Source organism: Pleurodeles waltl, chromosome 5 (genome assembly GCF_031143425.1).
Source record: "Pleurodeles waltl isolate 20211129_DDA chromosome 5, aPleWal1.hap1.20221129, whole genome shotgun sequence".
Lineage (NCBI taxonomy): Eukaryota > Metazoa > Chordata > Amphibia > Caudata > Salamandridae > Pleurodeles > Pleurodeles waltl.
The window spans coordinates 740,968,854-740,990,357 of record NC_090444.1 but is presented as its reverse complement, the minus strand read 5'-3'; the positions used below and the strand labels follow the sequence as shown (position 1 = coordinate 740,990,357).

Genomic DNA, 21,504 nt, shown 5'->3' with positions numbered 1-21,504 from the left:
AGATTTGTGGGAGGATTGCAAAAGAGCGGTAGGTTGGCCGACAAGTGAACCAGAGAGAGACAGGGAGACGGGTGCACCATCACCTATGGTGATGAGCTTGTACTATAAGGTGATTGAGCATTTGAAGACGAAGGTACCCGCGAAAAATGTGGATTGGCAGAAGATCGATCGAACTGCCCAAGAGACTAAAGAATCGATTCATAGTTACTATGAGAGGTTGTTGAAGGCGTTCAAGAATTACAGTGGCACGGAAACAATAGAGGCGAAGGACATGCTTCATTTTGTGTTCAGATTTGTGGAAGGGCTGAGACCGGAGATAAGTCAGATGATAAAGTCGCATTTGATTTGTTGGCAGTCGAAACCGATTGATGAGGTGTTGAATTATGCGAAATACTGTAGCGACGAAATTGAAGTGAAGCAGAAGAGGTTGAAAGAGAAGGTGATGATGATGCAGCTTAAAGCAGCTCAGACAGGTTTGCAAGGTTTGCAAGGGATGCAAGGGTTCCAACAGCAGGTGCCGCAACAGCAGCCGCATATGCAGGGAAACATGGCGTTTCAGACACAGGCCATAGGCAGAGGCAGAGGAGGTTTTGTGAATAATGGTCCGGATTTGAACACTGTTGTGACTGGTGTGCAGGCAATGAAGAAGGTGATGCCATGTCACGTGTGCGGAATCGTCGGTCATTGGAAACGCGAGTGCCCGATGGTGGTGCAGGAAGGTGCAGGTGCAGGTGCAGGTGTTGGTCAGCAAAACAATGATGTCAATGCATTTCAGACAATGAGGGGACCGAAAATGAGAGGTCCAAGCCCAAATTTTCAGACCATAAATCAGTTGCAGGGATTGCAACCTATGCAGCCGCAGCAGATGCAGATGCCCCGTATGCAGATGACGCAAATGCAGCCAATGCAACAGCAGTTACCTGTGGTACCTAATCAGCAAATGCAAATACCCTTGGCACCAATGAGTCAGTAGCAAGTGATGGTTCCTCCACAGGTCTCGGGTCAGGTAATGAGTACAAATGGCACCGTACAACAGTTCCCATTACACAGTGAGAGTGGAATAAACAATGTATGGGAGAGTGAAAGTTCAGAAGAAGAAGGAGATTGTGTGCTTGCAGCATCCTTGGAAGTTGATCAAAGGGGTCCGTACGTAGAGGGAAAAGTAATGGGTCATCGTGTCTCATTCTTGGTTGACACGGGAGCCACACGTTCAACTGTTAAGAGTAGTGAAGTACCAAATTTGCCACTCTCAGGGAGGACAGTTCAAGTGGTGGGAGTAGCAAACAGGCACCTGACGAACCCAATTACAGATCCGGTACCAGTCAGCATCGGTAACTATCAAGGGGTACATCAGTTTGTGGTATGTGACTCAAGCCCGATAGCACTGTTAGGGAGAGACCTATTGTGCAAATTGGGTTGTTCGATCATGTGTTCGAACGAAGGAATAACAATACAGACGAGCAGTGATGGGGAAGAAGAGGACAGTGTAGAGGGGGACGAGATGGAAAACTGTAGATGAAGAGTATCCTCTGATTTGTCTTTTCCCGATGATAACTGAAGAAGATATTCCAGCCGAATTACGGGAGACAGTCGGAAAGGAAGTGTGGGACATGACAGGGAAAGAGGTGGGATTGATGAAAGGAGTGGAACCAGTGAAAGTGACTGTAAAGCCCAATGCAATCTTTCCCCAGACCCCACAATACCACATGGCATAAGACACCCTCATGAAAGTTGCTCAACTTATTGACGAATTTGTAAAACAGGGGGTACTGAAAGAAGTGTTAAGCAGTCCATGTAATTCACCAATAATGGGACTAATAAAGCCAAGTGGAAAGGTTCGACTTGTGCAGGACTTGAGGAAAATAAATGACATCATAGTCAAGTGTTGCCCTGTCGTACCAAATCCAGCTGTGATAATGTTTCAAATTCCTTGCGATGCCGAGTGGTTCTCAGTCATCGACTTGTCACAAGCGTTCTTCTCGGTGCCTCTTCATGAGGACAGCCTATTTCTCTTTTGTTTCAAATTCTTAGACAGAGTGTACAGTTGGTGTCGAATTCCTCAAGGGTTTTCTGAGTCACCGTCAATCTTCAATCAGATCCTAAAGAAAGACCTGGAAGCATTAGAATTGCCATTCGAGTCAACCCTAGTACAGTACATTGATGACTTACTGGTTGCATCAAAGACAGAAAGTGGCTGCACAGCCGATACCATTGCTCTGTTGAACCATTTGGGAAGGAATGGACACAAGGTGTCTCCTTCCAAATTACAGTTCTGTCAGAAGAAAGTGAAATACTTGGGTCACCAAATAGAGAAAGGGTCACGGAGAATAATGAAGGAAAGAATTACAAGCGTACTTCAAATGAGTCCACCCAAGACGAGGAGGGAGGTGAGGAAGTTTTTGGGAATGGTGGGCTACTGTCGCCAGTGGATTCCCAACTTCTCGACTCTAGCAAAGCCTTTACTGAAACTGACCCAGAAGGATGCCCTGGATCAAATTGAGCTGAAAGGAGATGAGATGGATGCTTTTGTTGAATTGAAAGAATGCATGTGTAGGGCTCCAGCTTTAGGTATGCCTGATTACACAAAGCCTTTCACATTGTTTTGTCATGAACGTGATGCATGTTCTTTGTCTGTCTTGACTCAAGCCCATAGTGGCGTAAACAGACCAGTAGCGTATTTTTCAGCTACTTTGGATCCGGTCGCAGCAGCACTCCCAGGGTGTTTGCGCGCCGTAGCAGCAGTTGGTATCAGCCTCACTCAGAGTGAAGGAATAGTGATGGGACACCCAGTAACAGTCATGGTCCCTCACTCAGTTGAGATACTTTTGACCCGCTCCCGAACGCAGCACATGACTGGAGCAAGACTCACAAGGTATGAAACGATAATTCTGGGCTCACCGAATGTGCAGCTGAAAAGGTGCACTACGTTGAATCCAGCAACCTTGCTCCCTGGAGAAAATGCTGAAATTGAGAACGCTGGAGACGTCGAGCATGACTGCCTTCAGGTGACTGAATTTTGCACAAAACCTCGACCGGACATTAAGGATACCAAGCTTGATGAAAATGATCAAATTCTTTTTGTTGATGGTTCATGTCTAAGAGACGGGATGGGGATTTTGAAAGCAGGATATGCTGTATGTACTGTAACAGGTGTCTTGGAAGCGGGATGGCTTCAAGGAGTCTATTCTGCACAAGTAGCAGAACTTGTAGCCCTTACCAGAGCATGTCAACTGTCTGCATTGATGAAAGTCACCATTTACACTGATAGTCAATACGGGTTTGGGATTGTGCATGACTTTGGACAACTATGGTCCCAGAGAGGTTTCCTGACTTCTTCAGGATCCCCAGTGAAGAACGGGGAGAGGATAAGGGAATTGTTACACGCCATTCAAGTGCCAGCCGAAGTTGCAGTGGTAAAGTGTAGTGCTCATACGAAAGGACAGGACTATGTTTCTCTGGGAAATGCGTATGCGGATCAAGTCGCAAGATTTTGTGCCTTGAACTGTATATTACTCAGAGATGAATGGAATTCGATAAGTGAACCAGAACTCGAACCAGCTGAAGCATTTGCCTTGAAGGTCGTAGATACAATAGATGAATTAAAAGCATTACAAAATAATGTCAGGGAGGATGAAAGAGATTCCTGGATTAAATCACAATGTATAAAGAGACAAGATGAGTTATGGGTTTCAAATGAGGGAAAATTTGTTTTGCCAAATAGTCTCTTATCACAGCTTGCGCGGTTCTATCATGGGCAAGCTCACCTAGGGAGAGATGCCATGATAAGATTGTTCAAAACTGATTGGTTTAACCCCAGATTTCGTCAAGCTGCAGAAACAGTTTGCCATCGATGTGTCACTTGCCAGCAGATGAACCCAGGAAAGGGAACAGTTGTGAACGCGAGCCACATTGGTAGGGCAAGCGGGCCTTTTAGTCGTATGCAGATGGACTTCATTGAGATGCCTGTGCATGGAGGTCTGAAGTATGTGTTGGTGATTGTGTGCATTTTTAGTCACTGGATTGAGGCATACCCCACACGTAGAAATGACAGCCTTACAGTTGCGAAGCTGTTGTTGAGGGAGTTGATACCACGTTTCGGATTCCCGATCTCTTTAGAATCAGATAGGGGAAGTCACTTCAATAACGAGGTGATAAAGTTACTTTGCGAAGCGCTGAACATTGAGCAAAAGCTGCACTGTAGCTATCGCCCTGAAGCCTCAGGACTGGTGGAGCAGATGAATGATACACTGAAATCGAGAATGGCGAAAATATGTGCATCGACAAATTTGAAATGGCCTGACGCATTGCCCTTGGTGCTAATGTCAATGAGAAACACTCCTGATAGAAAGACTGGATTGTCTCCGCATGAAATTCTCATGGGCAGGGCTATGAGACTTCCTGCAGTTCCCGCAAACGCGCTTTTGAATATTACAGATGATATGGTGTTAGACTACTGCAAGGGTCTGGCTGACGTGGTTCGCTCTTTCTCTCACCAGGTGGAAGCGACCACCTTGCCACCGATCCAAGGTCCAGGACACGCACTGAAAGCAGGTGACTGGGTCGTGGTAAAGAAGCACGGGAGGAAGTCGTGTCTGGAACCCCGTTGGAAAGGCCCTTTCCAAGTGATCCTGACGACAACTACCGCTGTGAAGTGTGCGGGGGTTCCCAACTGGATCCACGCCAGTCACACAAAGAAGGTGTTGTGTCCCACAGATGAGGAAGTTGAAGCGCTGAAACTACCAATGCCTGATAAAACAGTGCTGAGTGCTGAGACAGAACAAAACCGAACTGAAAGCGAACAGGCAGAAGCAGGAGAGAGAGAGATATTATTGGAGGGCGAAGAGTCCGACTCACTTGGGGAAGACCAAGGAGAAAGTTCAGACAGCGACGAAGAAGCTGAAGGTGACAAAGAGCCTGAAGCAGCTGAGGGTAGCAAAGAACCTGAAGCAGCTGAGGGTAGCAAAGAGCCTGAAGCAGCTGAGGGTGACAAAGAACCTGAAGCAGCTGAAAGTGACAAAGAGCCTGAAGAAAGTAACGGTGACGAAGGGCTCGAAAAAGGTGAAAAAGCAGGAGAGCCTGATCAGAGGAGGGCTTTCCCAGAAGCAGACGATCCCGAAAAAGAAAAGGAGAACGTGATTGATTCCCCAGAAAGAGGGGACAAGGCAGAACAGAACGAAACAGTTCAAACTTCTACAGAAAAGGTCGCAGGTCCGTCAAATGGACACGGTGCAAAGAGGAGACTAAGTATATCACCAGTAAAACAAAGGACTGGAGAAGGTTTGAACGACGGAGAAAGGCCAAAAGTGAAAGAGAAAAGAAAGGAAGTGTCTGTCGTGGTACCAACCTCGAGTGAAGAAAAAGACTTGACAAAAGAGGAAAGTACCAGCGAAGCAGAATCGAAAAGAGAAGCAAAATTGAAAAGGAAAAGGATACCGAACAGAAGATATTCCGGTCCTGAATGGGCATATGTAGTCAATGATGATTGGACTGACGAGTTTGTATCTCTAAGCATCGAGAACGAAGAAGAAGAAGAGATACCAATAGAAAAGAAAAGTTTTATGGACTCTGTCGATTGAAAGAGTAATAAATGATATTGCTTGCTACAATCTAACGTGAAACAAACAACCAGCTGAAACATTGCTAAACCGGATGAGACTTGCTGAACTGATAAAGACTGAGTTATTGCCGAATTGAGACAAATGCTGCTAACCGATAAGTGACTGGCCTTTTGAAGAAGACGGTGTGAACATTGTGCTCGCTCAGCTTTGTAACTGAATTGCTAAATAGTTTCTTTTACAGGTGCTTCTAGCTCTCTGATTCTATACAGATCATGACGCAAAACAATAGAAAGAAATATTGTAAATATGTGTGTATAGGCTTGATAATTGCATGCGTACTAATAATAATGGCAATAGTCCTTGGAATGCATGGAAAGGGTGAGGATGAGAGAATAGATGCTTCTACTTTTGCTCCTGTTACTGTCACTGAACTAACCGCATTGAAAAGACTAGAAATAGATGAGAGACTCTTGCATGATAAGAAAGAGCTTTCGTATAACGTTTTCTATCGCTTGCTAACAGAATATGTTGAGACTATGGATGCGAAAGATTGTTATGTGTGTACACAGATACCGACATCAGTAAAGGAAGGGGTGACATATCACCACATGCCTCTTACATACGGGATTACATGTAGTATAGTAATGTCTAGATTTTATGGTCAAACTAACATACAGTATTTTTACTCAAATTATGATGTTACTTTTGCTTATGTTCCTATAATAGCGCAGCTAAGCCAGATTGCTAAAGATTGGGATGCTAAAATAATGAGAGAATTTTTCGAGCCAATGCAACCTTTTGAAACGGCTCACGCTCATAGGGAAAATCTTACCTGCTCGCTCTCTGCAGTAGAAATAAGCTTTTTAGATCGCACAGATGATAGAAGGGCACAAATGAAGGCGAAATTAGAAAAAGAGCTACATAAGAGGACTTCAGTAGATAATTATGATTTTGCTGCAATAAAGACACAAGGGAAAATAGCTTTAGATGCTTGGCATGTAGGGAAATTTTGTATATATCGAGGTGAATCTTATTATGACAAAATTTTTGTAGGAGCGAGTGAGTGTAAACATACGTTTATCTTTAAGGCCAAATGGACATTCATGATGAACGGACTTGACCCTGTCATTCCAGGTGTATATTACATTTGTGGGTATAATGCCTATTATCGTCTTCCAAAGGGATGGTGGGGGAGATGTTATTTGGGTATAGTGTTCCCAAAGGTTTATCAACTGGATGACCTATCGATGATTCAAAAGACATCTGGATCCCATCGTATCCAGAAAAGAGAGACCGCAGCTGCTGTGGTAGGAGATATATTTGGAGCCATGATTCCTTCATTGGGAGTTGTGCTGAATTCCATCAAAATAAGAAAGTTGTCTACTATAGTGGATAACATGTTGACAAAGTTTTCAGGTGCTATAATCCTGATAGATGCTGAACTTGCAGCGGAAAGAGCTATGACTCTTCAAAATAGGCTTGCTTTAGACATTCTTTTAGCAAAGGATGGTGGCGTTTGCAAAATGCTTGGTGCACGACACTGTTGTACATATATTCCTGACAATAGTGTGAAAATTAAAACAATGCTTGCTAATCTAACAAAAGAAAGTGCAGACTTGAAGGAACTGAAAGAACCAGGAGTGTGGGAGAAGGTTGGAAAAGGACTTGCTTCAGTGGGACATTGGATTGGGGGAATTTGGAATGGAATATTGCTAAAAATAATAGAGGGAATTTTAATAGTTATAATTTGCGTAGTTGGAATTTGGGGAATAAAAAGGGGAATAATAATGATTATGGAAAGAATTAAGAGAAGAAAGAAAGAGAAAATTATGAAAAGAATGGCAGAAGAATACAAAGCGCAAACTAGGGGAATTAAAAGGAAAAGAGAACTGACAGAATTTTAATGGAATAAAATTTGTGGGCATGATTTGTGTGATGACTAGTAGTCATCAGAGGAGGGATTGATGAAGCAGAAAATGAAGGTTTTGATTTATTAACGCATAAACGTAGTGTGAAATAATCATGTGTGACTTTAACCGAACTAATAAAGACTGTACGGGGACAAAATGTGCCCTCAGAGTAGTTTGCCAACATTTATAAGCGTGCTTTATATAACGTGGTGTATTAGAATTGCACTAATCCGACATAATTATAAACGTGTGCTATGATTTGCTTGCTTGAAATGTTTTAGCTTAGCATTACTTTAGCGGAGGCTTTGGCCTAGTTGCCTGGTCTCGCGGTTTAGATGCTCGTATTTTTCCACTGTGCTATTAAACGTGTATTTTTGCTTGAAGCTGTACTTTTCCACTGAGATCGTTCACATGCTTATCTTAAGGTTTCGTGCCAGCCTGGCATATTTTCTCTTTACTCCAAGGTCGATCTGCAGGTGCGGACAATGGAAGCTCTGAAAGTGAGTTAATTGGCATAAAATGTTGCAACTTGCGTACCCATCTCCAAGGATAATGTATGCTTAAGTAAAAGCTTGAGAACTGTTGTTTTTGATTGGGCAATTTGAAGCTAACCTATGAACCCTCCAATGGAAGACCCTACTGGATTTGAACTGTTGTCTATAAAAACCAGGTGCACGAGAAGAAGGAAGCCATTACGCGCTATGATTGCCTTATAGCCATTGCGCTATCATTGGCCATTACCCGGACACTACGCCATTTTGCAGACTTCGTAGCTATTATGGCCCACTTCGCTGCGACGCCATTTTGAGAGACTTTGATGCTTTCTATAATCGAGAGAAAGAGACTTTAATGATTCTGGCCCTAGAGACTTTAACTTTGATGTGATCCCTTTGCATGAAGTAGTAGTTTTACTTTGCCGCCGTGAGGCAACTGCCCCGTCCACCCCTGCCCCTTTGCCCCGTCCCATGCTGATCGAAACGGTACCCATGCTGACCGAAGAACGGTACCTGTGAGACGAAGACTTCCTTGATTGCTGATCGTAATTGGTAAATATGAAAGGAAATTGTAAAATTGCATTGTGTTTCCTTTAGGTAACCAACTGCTGATTTTGATAAGAGCCCTAGTTAGGAGTTTTTCTAAATTAATGTTGCTAAATTGTTTTCGCATGAAGCCCCACATGCCGATGCTAATTTGAGGTTAGGTGAGGATTCCATATGTTCCACGATGCAATTTGAGATCTTGTTATGCTGACTAAATGTATGCAATTAGTTCATTACAGATTATCGTATTAGTGATTTGCATTGCTATTATCGAATGCCTTGTGATTCAAATGCTACATAGATTGCACCTGTTTCGCCGCTATGGACAGCTATTAATGTTCATCTACGTTTATCATTTGGTGTTGAGACACATTTATATTGTGCTAGCTTTGTTAATATAGGGAAATAAAATTCACTAACTTTGAATAAACTGGTGTGGTTATTCCTGACTGAAAGGTCAGGGTTCGCCGAAATGTATTCTGGATTAATTGTTAAGTGTTATGTTGATCAAGGTATTGCTTATGTTCGTTATTGATTATTGATTTGACGCAATTGATCGATTAAGAGTACAGAGAGTTCCCACTTAGTCAAAAGATTCATCGGCCTAAAGAGCGTCCGAAACTAGGTAAAATTATTAGTACGGACCGCTCTATCACTGTAAAAACAAAATCCTAATGCATCTGTAATTGTAAATGGTTTGTGTATCAAGCATTTTCAAATACATAGAAGAAGAGAGGGTTGTCCTCTATCTCTGTTGTTTTCTCTTTTAATTGAACCATTTGTTGGTCACTAAAAACAATCTACAGTTCCAGGATTTTGACGGGGTTTATCTCCCCTGAAAGTCACATTTTATGTTGATACTTTGCTAGCTATTACAACTGATCATGTGGTTGTGAGAAGAGTTATGGAAACTATTGAAGACTTTCAGAACATTTCAGGGTATGAAATCAATTATATTAAAGTATAATTTATGACATAATAATACAGAGGACGTAAATGGACAACCATTGACCATGTTGAAGATCTGAGCTCAAGTCAGATGTTTAGGGGGACGACTCCACAGAACACAATACATTTATCCAACAAATATTTTTTATTAAACTAATGAAAATCAAGAAATTGTTAGACCAAAATCAAAATTTTCCTATTTCTTCGCAGAAGAACTATGTTAAAATGATCATATTGCTAAAGTATTATTTTTTTTGTTGAAGAAATATATTTGAATATGTGTTGCAGAGTAGTTATGATTAGGACAGACTTTCCATTGGAAGAATGGTTTTTATTTTGGTAATAATTTTGGTGCTGTTTGATGAATTATCCCCAAAGCTTCCTTAAAAAAAGTTAACTCTCTGTTCTCCTTCCACAAAAGATTAAGGGTGATCTGTGTGTGTGTGTCTGTGGGGTGGGGGAGAGGGTGAATGGGGGTGAGGTGGCTTTGGGGGGGGGGAGCAAAAAAGGAGTAGTCCCAAATGAAGTTTCCCCATGCAGTTTCCAACAATGCTACAGTCCAAATGGCTGAACAGAATTACACCAAATTTGAAAAACATGTTTGGGGATCGCCTGTTTATCAGTCACAGCTTGAAACCTTCCAGGAAGGAGCTGAGGTGAATGTTTTTTTTGGGGGGGAACGTTTCACAAAGATTGAGTAAGATTTCACCAAAGTTGTAAACAAAACAAGAAATCTATTTCCTATCCTGCGGAAACATGGAACATGGTCCTATTTAAACACTGAAAAAAACAAAGGTTACAGGGACGTTATAGTTAGGCTGAGATTTCACATGAATAAAACCATTGACGTTCAGCAGTTACAGATACCTGAGCTAACTATAAATTATGCCCCTGCAATACACTGCTTATGAAGTCATATATTACATCACTCATGACATGATAAGTGACATCATTGATGAAATCACCGAGATCTCAAATTACATCATCCGCAGAACCACTCACAGATCCATACAACCACTTACACACCCATCCACACATCCATAAAATCACTCATACACCCACTCACACACCCACAAAACCACTCATGCACCCACTCACACCCCACAGAGCCATTCACACACCCATAGAACTACTCACACACCCACACTGCTACTCAGACACCTACTCACACACACCCATACAACTCCTCATACAACCATACTAGTCACACACCCATATAACCACTCACACATCCACTCACCCATATAACCACTCACCTACCCACTGAAAGGCCTACACAGCCACCCCCATACCCAAATCCTGCTGTGTGGGACTTATTAGTGGTAACAGGAGGGGTTCTTGGCCCCCAAAGACCCTCAGCATCCAAGGGGACTTCATCTCACAACGAGTAGTGTGCCAGGGGAGGTGTTTGCAGAGTGGTGCAGAAAGGGGACAGGGCCTCCGATGAGCTCTCAGCAGTACTGTTGTGTGGGACTTACTGATGGTAACAGGAGGGGTTCTTGGCCCCCACCGACCCTCAGCAGCCAAGGGGAATTCATCCCTGTGACGGGCCGCTGCTACAGCAAGCGGGCCCGTCGTGCCGAAAGGAAACTGACACTGACTCTTCCGACCCGGAAGAGCTTGCAGCGCCGTCCAATCCCTTGTCACTTCCGCGGGACGGAGGGCAAGAGCAGGTGATGCGCGCCTTTCGTAGGTGTAAAAGGGAGGACACTGAATGGAATGGTGGCGGCGGGGAGTCCGGAAAAGAAAAGGCGACGAGAGGGGTTACCGGAGGCGAACACGGAGTAGAAGGCTTCATGGTGACTGGCTGGCATTCTGAAGACCTTTCCAGTGAGGCCGAGGCGCGGGAGGCACCCAGCGCAAGGTCCGGCCACACTTGAGGGAAAGCATGGGCACCTCAGGTGCGTGAACGTACGGAAAGGAGGGGGAGGGGGGTGGAAAAGAGAATTGGATGCGGGAACAGTACAGGACTCAGGGAGAGCCTGAATAAATTATTTTGTTGATTATTTGTTTTTCTTGTTTTGTTTTGTTTTCGGTATTATTTTCCTTTTGGCTACTGGGATGGGGTTGTGGAACAGGCAGATCAATTAAAACAGGGGGGCTCTCATAACATGATTGCAGGTTATTGACGGGCACCCTAGCCGCCTCAGGGCAAAGAGGCAAATAAAAGAGAGGGGCAGCTCAAGAGGCAAGGAACACAGGATGGAATACAGGCCCAGATAGAAGCTATAAGAAAAGAAGAGCGGGGAAAAGGTATAAGGAAAAGAAGGGCAGTATTGAAAAGCTCGAGAAAGGAAAACCCAAAGCGCCCCACCAGAGAAGAAACGTACAGAGAGGACACCCTTCTTCTGGGCACAATGCCTGTATGGAATCTAAAGCAATTTGTGGACAAACCCACTCATTCAGCAGGTCATATATTGGACCCAATTTTTTCAGATGGTTGTATTAAAGTGGTAGAGGTCCTGAGTAACACCTGCTCAGAATACTCTATAGTGTACTTTTGGTGGGCATGGGAGCAAGGCCCAAAATACAGAGGACGCAATTCATCACGTCCAAACAATAATTGGGTTGAAACTAAGACAGAGGAAATAACGGCCATTCGTAATAACAGCGTCCATAGGCCTTCTGACGATATTGAAGCATATGCATTGGAAGTTAATACCTGGTTAGATAATGTGGCTGAGCAGGTAGCACCCATTAGATCAAGCACAGGCAGTCTGAGACGACATTCAGTCCCTTGGTTTGTTGAGGAAATTAGATCTATGCAACAGCACTGTAAGAAGCTTGAAAGATCCTGGCGCAAGTTATATTTACCAAAGGACAAAGGACAATAAACCTGAAAAGGTTTTTAAAATTGCTAAGAAGTTTATTAATCCATCTGCTTTTTCTCAGCCCCTGGAAGTGTCCCAGGAACTCTGTTCTTAACTTCCTGATTTTTTTTTCAGAACAAGATTGTGGGCATTGTTGAGACTTTAAAGGCAGCAGGACCAAATATCACAGACTCTTATGGGACAGATAGCTTATTGACAGAGTTTTCCACTATTTCATTGAAAGACTCAGAGCAAGCCTTTTGAGCTTGTAATTTTGGCCCTCTTGATGATCCTCGCGCGCCTGAGATTCTGGTTGCTAATGCTGAAGCCATCAATCCTTCCCTGAGTTAGCTGTTAACTCTTTGTACCAGGCTACTGTTCCCAGTTGCTGGAAGACCGCCAGATTGATTTCACTGCTGAAAACAACATTTGGCAGATAAGTCTTTTCTGTCCATTTACAGGGCCATCCCCTTGTTGCCAGCATTGTCTAAGATTCTTGAAAAATTAGTTAACATCCACCTTTCTAGATATCTTGTTACTAATGAGTTGCTTCACCCCTCACAGTCTGACTTTTGCCCGGGAAGTAGTACAGAATCTGCTCTGGTGGAAGTTTCAGATGTTATCAAATTGGCCATGGATAACAGGAAGAAAGTGGCCTTGCTGATGCCGGATCTATTGGCGACATTTGATAGGTTTCCCATCCTATTTTGATGCAACGCTTGTGTGACATCGGAATAGGTGGGACAGGACTGGTTGGTGGAATCCTTTGGAGTACAGATCATCTCTTACACTGACGACAAGCAGATTGTTTTAACTTGGGACGGGAACATCTCTAGTGCCCAAGACACATTTAAGACATGTTTGTCAGCAGTGTTTCAGTGGATGCATGGCAGTAATCTCCAGTGTCAAACAAGTAAGGTGGAGGTTTTGGTCTTCAGGTCCCTTGCCCCTGTGTGGGGTGGGGAGGTATGGGCTAGTTTTGCCCCTTCTCCGCTGCCTTCTCCACAGTGGTTAGGAATCTTGGAGTAAAATTCAACAACAATCTGCCTCTCAAGCCACAAGTGGAGAGTGTAGTTAGAACCTGCTTTGCCTTCTTCAATTGCTGAGGAAGTTCCTGTTTTTGCTTCTGGTCTCTTGCCAGAAGATGATAGACCATGTCCTTATAACTTCCCAGCTGGATTATGCTAATGCGCTAAACTGGGGTCTCCCGGGGTACCTACTAAAGGGACTCCAGCTGGTGCAGAATGCGACAACCTGGCTTTTGCATAATATTTCAAGGAACATTACTATTCAGGTTCTATTCAGTAATTGCATTGACTGCTGATAAGGGGCGATGGTGAATTTGAAGGGATTGGTACTAGCCCACAGAGTTTTCTACAGAGTAGGCCCTAGTTATTTAAGTAGGACACTTTCGCACTACTGTCCCTTCAGAAGTTTATGCTCTGCGGATTCATTGTTGGCTGTGGTGCCTAAGACAAAGAGGATATGCTACCTCTTTTTCTGTGCTTGTGGCTCTGGGTTGGAATTCTCTCCCCCTGCATCTTCGTGACATCAAGGACACTGGATCCTTTAAATGTAGTCTGAAGACATGGTTTTTTAATTAAGCTTTTTAGTTCTGTTCTGCCTCCGAGATCAGAGGTCAATGTTCCATTAGCACCAGGACACTCTGTAGAGTAGCCCTGCGCTTTATAAGATCCTTTATTATCATTATTATTATTATTATTACTTGTGTTAACAAGTTATTTTGTTTTATATTTACTGTAACCTGAAGCTTAAATGAGATTTTTTTACTGACAATTTTATGATGGAAAAGTTTTTATGTCTGACTAATTTGAATAAAGTGTGCCATTTTAATTCTTAGTTTAGTCATGTTAGACCTGCTAGGTCCAGTCTCATAAAATGTGGGGAACTGTTTTTTCTTCTTTGCTATACTATATCAAAACGAGATATAGTGTGCACAGAGTCCAACGGTTCCCCAAGAGGCTTGACAGAGGCAATAATAGATAATACTAATGCTCTGTTTGTGGTGTGTGGTTGAGCAGTTAGGCTTATCAGAGGGTGGTGTTAAGCATTTGTACACACACAAGCAATAGGTGAGAACACAGAGCCAGGCCCTCATTATAACAGTGGAGGTAAGTGCTGCTTACCGCCATGCTGACTGCTGCCAACATACCGCGACCACGGTGGTGTACCACTACGGGTATTATGACCCACACATAGAAATCCACCACTATACAGACACACATAAGTCCGCCAGCCCAAATGTCAGTGATAAACTGGCGGTACCAAAACCCACACCGCTCCGCCAACAGAAATACGCCCACAGCATCATGACACACGAATCACTGCGGCGGACATTCAACCATGGTAAACCATTGGCGGTACATACCGCTGCGCTCAAAATACACATACACTAACAAAACAACACCACATTGGACAATTCAAACTACACACACCTGACACACACACCACACCCACAACACTATAAAACACACGCCCACAATACCCACAACCCCTTACAACAAAATAAATATTGTCAACTGAGAGGGAGACAAGCCAGGAGCACCCACTGAATCAGAGCCACAAAACACCATCACCCATACATCATCCACGCACCTCACAGCACACACCCCAACACGTCACCCCACACACCCACATACACACCACTCACACTACACCCATGGCACCACAACAACACCCCAGATTCTCTGAGGAGGTGCTAAGGGTCATGGTGGAGGAAATCCTCCGGTAAGAACCACAGCTATTTGGATCACAGGTGCAGCAATCGTCCATTGCTAGGAAGATGGAGCTATAGCGGAAAGTCGAGGACAGGGTCAACACCGTGGGACTGCACCCAAGAACAAGGGATGACATCAGGAAGAGGTGGAATGACGTAAGGGTGAAGGTGCATTCCGTGGTTGCAAGACACCAGATAGCAGAACAGAGGACTGGTGGTGGACCCCCACCTCCTCCCTCACAACTAACAACATGGGAGGAGCAAGTCTTGGTGATCATGCATCCTGAGGGCCTGGCAGGAGCAGCAGGAGGAGTGGACTCTGGTAAGTCAAATCTTAACTACTTTCACCCCCTACCTGCATGCCATCACAAACTCTTACCTCTACCCTAACCCCCATCACTCCACTACCTCACATATACCCCACCATCACAACCCACCCATCCCAATTCCAAGCCCTGCATGCTACACCAATGCATGGACCCCCATCACAGACCTGCATGGACACCCATCACCACAGCATGCACACTAGTGACAATCACTTAGCCAACCAAATCACAAATCACACAAGCCAAAGCTGCCTTGCTAATAACAACCATAGAGGGAAACATACCCATGCACAAGATGGCACACGCAGAAACAATAACACTGCATTTACATCCCCACAGGACCCCCACACAACGTCACCGGAGAGGAGGTGCCAGCAACATCCAGCCTCCCCCAGAAGAGGCCCACAGTGATGACAGCAGCTTTGCACGCCTGGATCTGAATGACCAGCCTGGCCCATCAGGGACCGCTGGACAGTCGGTGACCCAGGCACGGTCCCAAACCACCACAGAGCCTCCCCCTCAGGAAACACTAGCACAGCACCCACCCAGCAGGCCCATACCTCTGTCCCTAGGACACATCAATCAGCAGTGTGTTCACCACTACAGGGACCCCAGGCAACCCCACAAACACAGGATGAACAGGGACCTAGGGTCAGAGGAAGTGGGCACACGGTTCAGGGGACAGAGGCACAGGACAACAGGGAAGCTGGGAGGACTGCTGTGCGACAGAGGGAGGACGGGCCAAGGGAACCGACTCTCCACGAGGCACTCACCAACATCCTGGGAGCATACCACCATTCCCAGGAGACCATGGGCCAGATACTGGCCAAGTTGCAGGAGACCCAGCGACTGCAGGAGGGACTGTACCTGGGGATCAGGGAGGACCTGAGAGACATCCACAAAACCCTGGTCACTATTGCAGGGGTGCTGGCAGACATGACCAATACCATGAGGGAGGCAGTGGCACACCAACGGGCCCCTGACACTAGCCACACCGAAGAACAGCCCTCCGCTAGTGGACAGGAGGCCCCGCCACTGGAACAACAGGCCACCAGCATCCCACCCCCTGCAGAAGGAGAACCACCACGCAAAAGGTCCCTACGATCCAGGCAGAAGTCAGAGAACATTGCCAGGACCCCCGCCAGGAAATAGGACTCACCTGATTGTCACCCTTCTGTCCCACTCTGTCACCCTGTCCACCTTGAACTGACATTGCCCCACTTCCCATGCCCACTTGGACAATGCACCTGTGATACCAATAGACTGGACTCTATCTTGGACATTTCTCCATCAACCCAGCCCATTGAAATACCCCCTACACTTATTATCACATAAATAAACACCCTTGGAACAAATACAAGTATGGAGTCTGACAATTGATTGAAATATGTATTACTTAAGCTGTAGACATTGCAATTCAAATGTACAGTTATATTTACATAGGTATGACCTGTAGTGGGCAGCAGTAAACACACCAGGATCCAGAGTGGGGCACAGACATCTGAAAATAGAGATGCCAAAGGGTACAGTAAGTGGCCATAGAAATAGGGAAATCAGGCTGCCATGTACATTGTTCAACACAAAACTGCAATGGAAGGTGGAGTTACAGTGTCTTACCTGTGTGTCACTGGAAGTACTGTTGGATTATTGTAGTTTGGTTGTCCACATCCTCTTCCTCTGCCTCCTCTTCGTCACTGTCCACAGGCTCCACCACTGGCACACGACCATCCGAAGGCTCATCCTCCTGCAGAAAAGGCACCTGGCGTCTCAAGGCCAGGTTGTGCAACATGCAACATGCAGCGATGATCTGGCACACCTTCTTGGGTGAGTAGTACAGAGGTCCACCTGTCAGATGGAGGCACCGGAATCTGGCCTTCAGGAGGCCAAAGGTGTGCTCAATGATCCTCCTTATTCACCCACGTGCCTCATTGTAACGTTCCTCTGCCCTTGTCCTGGCATTCCTCACTGGGGTCAGTAACCATGAGAGGTTGGAGTAACCAGAGTCACCTGTAAATATCAAGGGATACCTGTTAGCCACACACTCACCGTTAGGGACAACCCCACGGCCAGATACCTACATCAACTGGGTGGGGACAATGGGCTCACCTATTAGCCACACCCGGTGCTTCTGGAGTTGAGACATCACATATGGGTTGCTGCTATTCCTGAAGATAAAGACATCATGCACAGAGCCAGGATACTTTGCATTGACATGGGAGATGAAGTGGTCTGCCAAACACACCATCTGCACATTCAGAGAGTGAAAGCTCTTTCGATTTCTGAACACCTGTTCATTTCTCCGGGGGGAAGGTGGGACGCAGGCAGTATGTGTACCATCAACAGCACCAATGATGTTGGTGATATCTCCTAGTGCACAGAAGTCAGCCTTCACTGTGGGCAAATCCTCCACCTGGGGTAATACGATGTAGCTGCGCATGTGTTTCAGCAGGGCAGACAACACTCTGGTCAGCACGTTTGAGAACATAGGCTGTGACATCCCTGATGCCATGGCCACTGTCGCTTGGAAGGACCCACTTGCCAAGAAATGGAGCACTGACAGGACCGGCACTAGGGGGGGGGGGGATGCCTGTGGGGTGGCGGATAGCTGAAATCAGGTCTGGCTCCAATTGGGCACACAGCTCTTGGATTGTGGCCCTATCAGGTCTGTAGGTTAGGATTCCGTGCCTGTCCTCCATTGTCGCCAGCTCCACCAGGGGTCTGTACACAGAGGTATGTCTCCATCTCCTATTCATCCTCAGTGGTTGAACTCTAGAGTGAAAAACGGTGAGCAGAATGTCATAATCAAACATATACTCAGATGAATATACAATTTTTGTTATACAGAAACAGTATGTCCACTGATAAGTCAGTTGATGTGCCTATTTCTGCTGTGACGCAGTTAGGTGCCATGGCCTGTGCCCCCCTGAAATGGCGGCTGCCTCACCTGTGAGGAAGGACAAGTGAAAATCAGGTAATTCCGCTGGTGTTGTGCGGCGTTGCAGGCGGTGACCGCCGTACAACACCTCATCGGTTAACATTGGGGCCTACGGGTTCCAGGAGCCAATGGTGATGTACGCCGGCTGTGATGGTACACACATCGTGGACGTGACCACCATTTTCTATCTGTTCACTCACTTGCTACCTGACCTTCAACAGGAGAGGACCTACACTTCAAGTGCTGCTGTGACGTGTGTCCGGTAGCGACCTTGGCTTGAGTGTCTGAGGAAAGGGACCCTGCCTTCACTTCGGAGGAGTTGGAGAGACTGGTGGATGGGGTCCTACCCCAGTACCCTTTACTATATGGTCCTCCAGACCAACAGGTGAGTACACTGTGAGCATGATGCGTGGGGCATGAATGTATGGAGTGCTGCGTGTGTAAGCCTCATTGGGGGGTGTTGAGGGGTCTTGGGTAGAGTGATGCATGTATGGTGGACAATGCATGTGCGTAAGGGGATGGGAGGGATATGGTGGGCCAAGAGTATAACAGTCTGGACGGTATGACTAATACCTTTTCTGCTGTATTTATCCTGCAGGTCAGGGCCCATCAGAAAAAGGGTATTTGGCGTGCCATCGCCAAGGAGGTGCAGACCCCGGGAATCTTTGACAGGCAGAGCACCCACTGCCACAAACAGTGGGAGGACCTGCGCCGCTGGGTGAGGAATATGGGGGAGGGCGAGCTGGGACTGGCCTCCTACCGAGGACCCGGTGCCCAACGTACCCTGACCACCCTGATGTTCCGCATCCTGGTGGTGGCCTATCGGGAGTTGGATGGGCGCTTGAAGGCATCACAACAGCCATAAGGGGGTGAGTACAGATTCAGATTCTTGACTTTGTGCGCGTTAAGGTGTTACCTGTTTGGGGGATGTGGGCTGTGGGTGCCCCTAGGCCAGGGTGAACATGGCAGGGTAGGTTCCATGATGGGCAAGCTCTGATGCACTCCAACCACATTAATGTTGGTGGGCATCTACTACTGGGCAGGGTCCTGTGGGTTTCAGGTGTGCAGCTAACGGCGTTAGGCATTGTACCCCATGGGCTAGTGACTAGCATTGTAACAGGTAGTGCATGGCCTAGTGCATAGGGCTGTTCCCTGTGAGTTGTGTACGCCAACGGTACTGTTGTTGCTGGCATTGACCAAGTGTATCCTCTGTCTCTTCCCCCCCTTTTTGTTTTGTCCCCCTGTTCTTGTGTGCATTAGCATCATCTGGCGGAGGTGCAGAGGCACCGGCAAAAGAGGGAGCTGCATCCCACATTGGCCTGGAGGCCGAACCAACTGACGGTGAGGGCACCAGGGGACGGAGGTGAAGGGGAGCACTATGACGGAGACAGGAGGGGACATTACCGACAGCGACTCCTCCGACGATGGGAGCTCCCTGGCGGTGGCGGACATCTCTATGCCCACCCCAACTACAGGTACAGCCTCCACCCCCGGTACCAGCACCGCCCTCCCAGTAGCCTCTCAGCATGTTTCCCGTGCCCGCTCATCCAGGAGGATGTGCATCTCCTTTGCCCCAGGCACCTCAGGCCCTGCCCCAACTCCCTGATGGCAGCTATTGTCCCTCTCTCCAGCCTCCCCCTCCATCTTCCTCTACCCAGTCACAATCCCCTCAACCCCAGCCTATCCCAAGCACACCTTCAGACCAGCAATCACCCAAATCAACACACAGAAGTGGCTCAGGAAAACACAAGCACCACACTTTATCTCACAGGCACTCACACAAGCACCATCCAGGTGCAGACACATTAACATCCACTGCCTCACTGCGTCCCCCCTCCTCCTCGTCGTCCACCTCCTTCCTAGTAGCGTCTCCACTCACACCTGCATGCACTACATCCTCACACACTACCTCCATCACCAGCACACCTATCACTACACGCCCCTCACTGGCAGTCACCACCCCCATATCCATGCACACGTCCCCTGTCTCCTCTCCCACTGTGTCTGTGACCACTCCTCCCAAAGTACACAGAGGCAAGCACACAGACACCCAAAAGCCATCCACCTCACAACAGCATCCAGCCCATGCACCTGCACCCAAACACAGCAGACTGACACCTCCTACAGCCAGTCCCTCTTCCTCCACTCCCAAACCTTCACCCTCTTCCCACCCCAGTGTCCCTAAGAAGCTTTTCCTCGCCACCATTGACCTATTCCCTACCCCCCAATCCTTCACTTCGAGCCAGGGTGGCCAGAACCCAGCCCATCACCTCAGGCACCCAGTCCACGGCCACTGTGGTTTCTGCAGCTACTGCAGGTGTGAGAGGCTCCAAGGAGGCACCCGTCAGCACAGCCAGTGTACCAGCACCACCTTCCGAGACCAAGAAGGGTCCGCCACCTTGCAAGGCCAAGAAGGGGACATCAGCCAGCAAGGGGAAGGAGGCACCACCAGCCAGCAAGGGGAAGGAAGCACCACCAGCCAGCAAGGGGAAGGAAGCACCACCAGCCAGCAAGGGCAACAAAAAAACACCAGCTGGCAGAAGCAAGGAGGCACCACAATCTGCCAAGGGCAGGAAGGGTTACACAACACCAACCATGGCACTTCAGCCGTCCGACGCTGCTGGTGAAGGCCTGGAGGCTACGACCACCGCAGCCAGCACCGCCACCTGCACCGCCGCCAGTAGCACCACTGCCAGCAGCAGCAACCCCAGTGGGCAGCCGTCCGAGGCTGCTGGTGAAGGCCTTCAGGCTACCACCACCGTGGCCAGCACCGCTATCTGCACCGCCGCCAGCACCGCCACATGCACCGCTACCAGCAGCAGCAACCCCAGTGGGCAGCCGTCCGAGGCTGCTGGTGAAGGCCTGGAGGCTACCACCACCGCAGCCAGCACTGCTACCTGCACCGCGGGCAGCACCACCACCTGCACCGCCGCCAGCAGCACCAAAGCCAGAAGCAGCAGCCCCAGTGGGCAGCCGTCCGAGGCTGCTGGTGAAGGCCTGGATGCTATCACCACCACTGACAGCACCACCACCTGCAGTGCAACTGACATCCACTGAGCAACCATCACTGCCGGCGAGCAGTGTGTAGTAGTGACTACATGGGCTGGGGTGCGTCCTGGCGCCTGCAACGCCTGTCGGTGTGACACCCAGGTGAGAGACTGTGACCTTGCCCCATCCAGGATGAAGCACAGTGGGCACAAAGCCCCCTACAGAACCAGTGGAAGAAGGCATCCACTCACC

The 21,504-nt window shown here is 47.2% G+C and overlaps 1 protein-coding gene across 3 annotated transcripts in view; it reads left to right on the top strand.

The window, feature by feature from the left end:
• The window catches only part of LOC138295999 (zinc finger protein PLAGL1-like), a 318,202-nt gene that overhangs the window by 201,329 nt on the left and 95,369 nt on the right, over positions 1-21,504 (top strand). The window contains exon 3 of one of the 3 annotated variants that reach the window (XM_069234702.1): positions 4,497-5,576. The exons of the other annotated variants lie outside the window; for them this stretch is intronic. Coding sequence (XP_069090803.1) covers positions 4,497-5,576 — 1,080 coding nt within the window. Of the gene's footprint in view, positions 1-4,496; positions 5,577-21,504 lie in introns of those variants that run through there. 3 annotated transcript variants of the gene reach the window in all.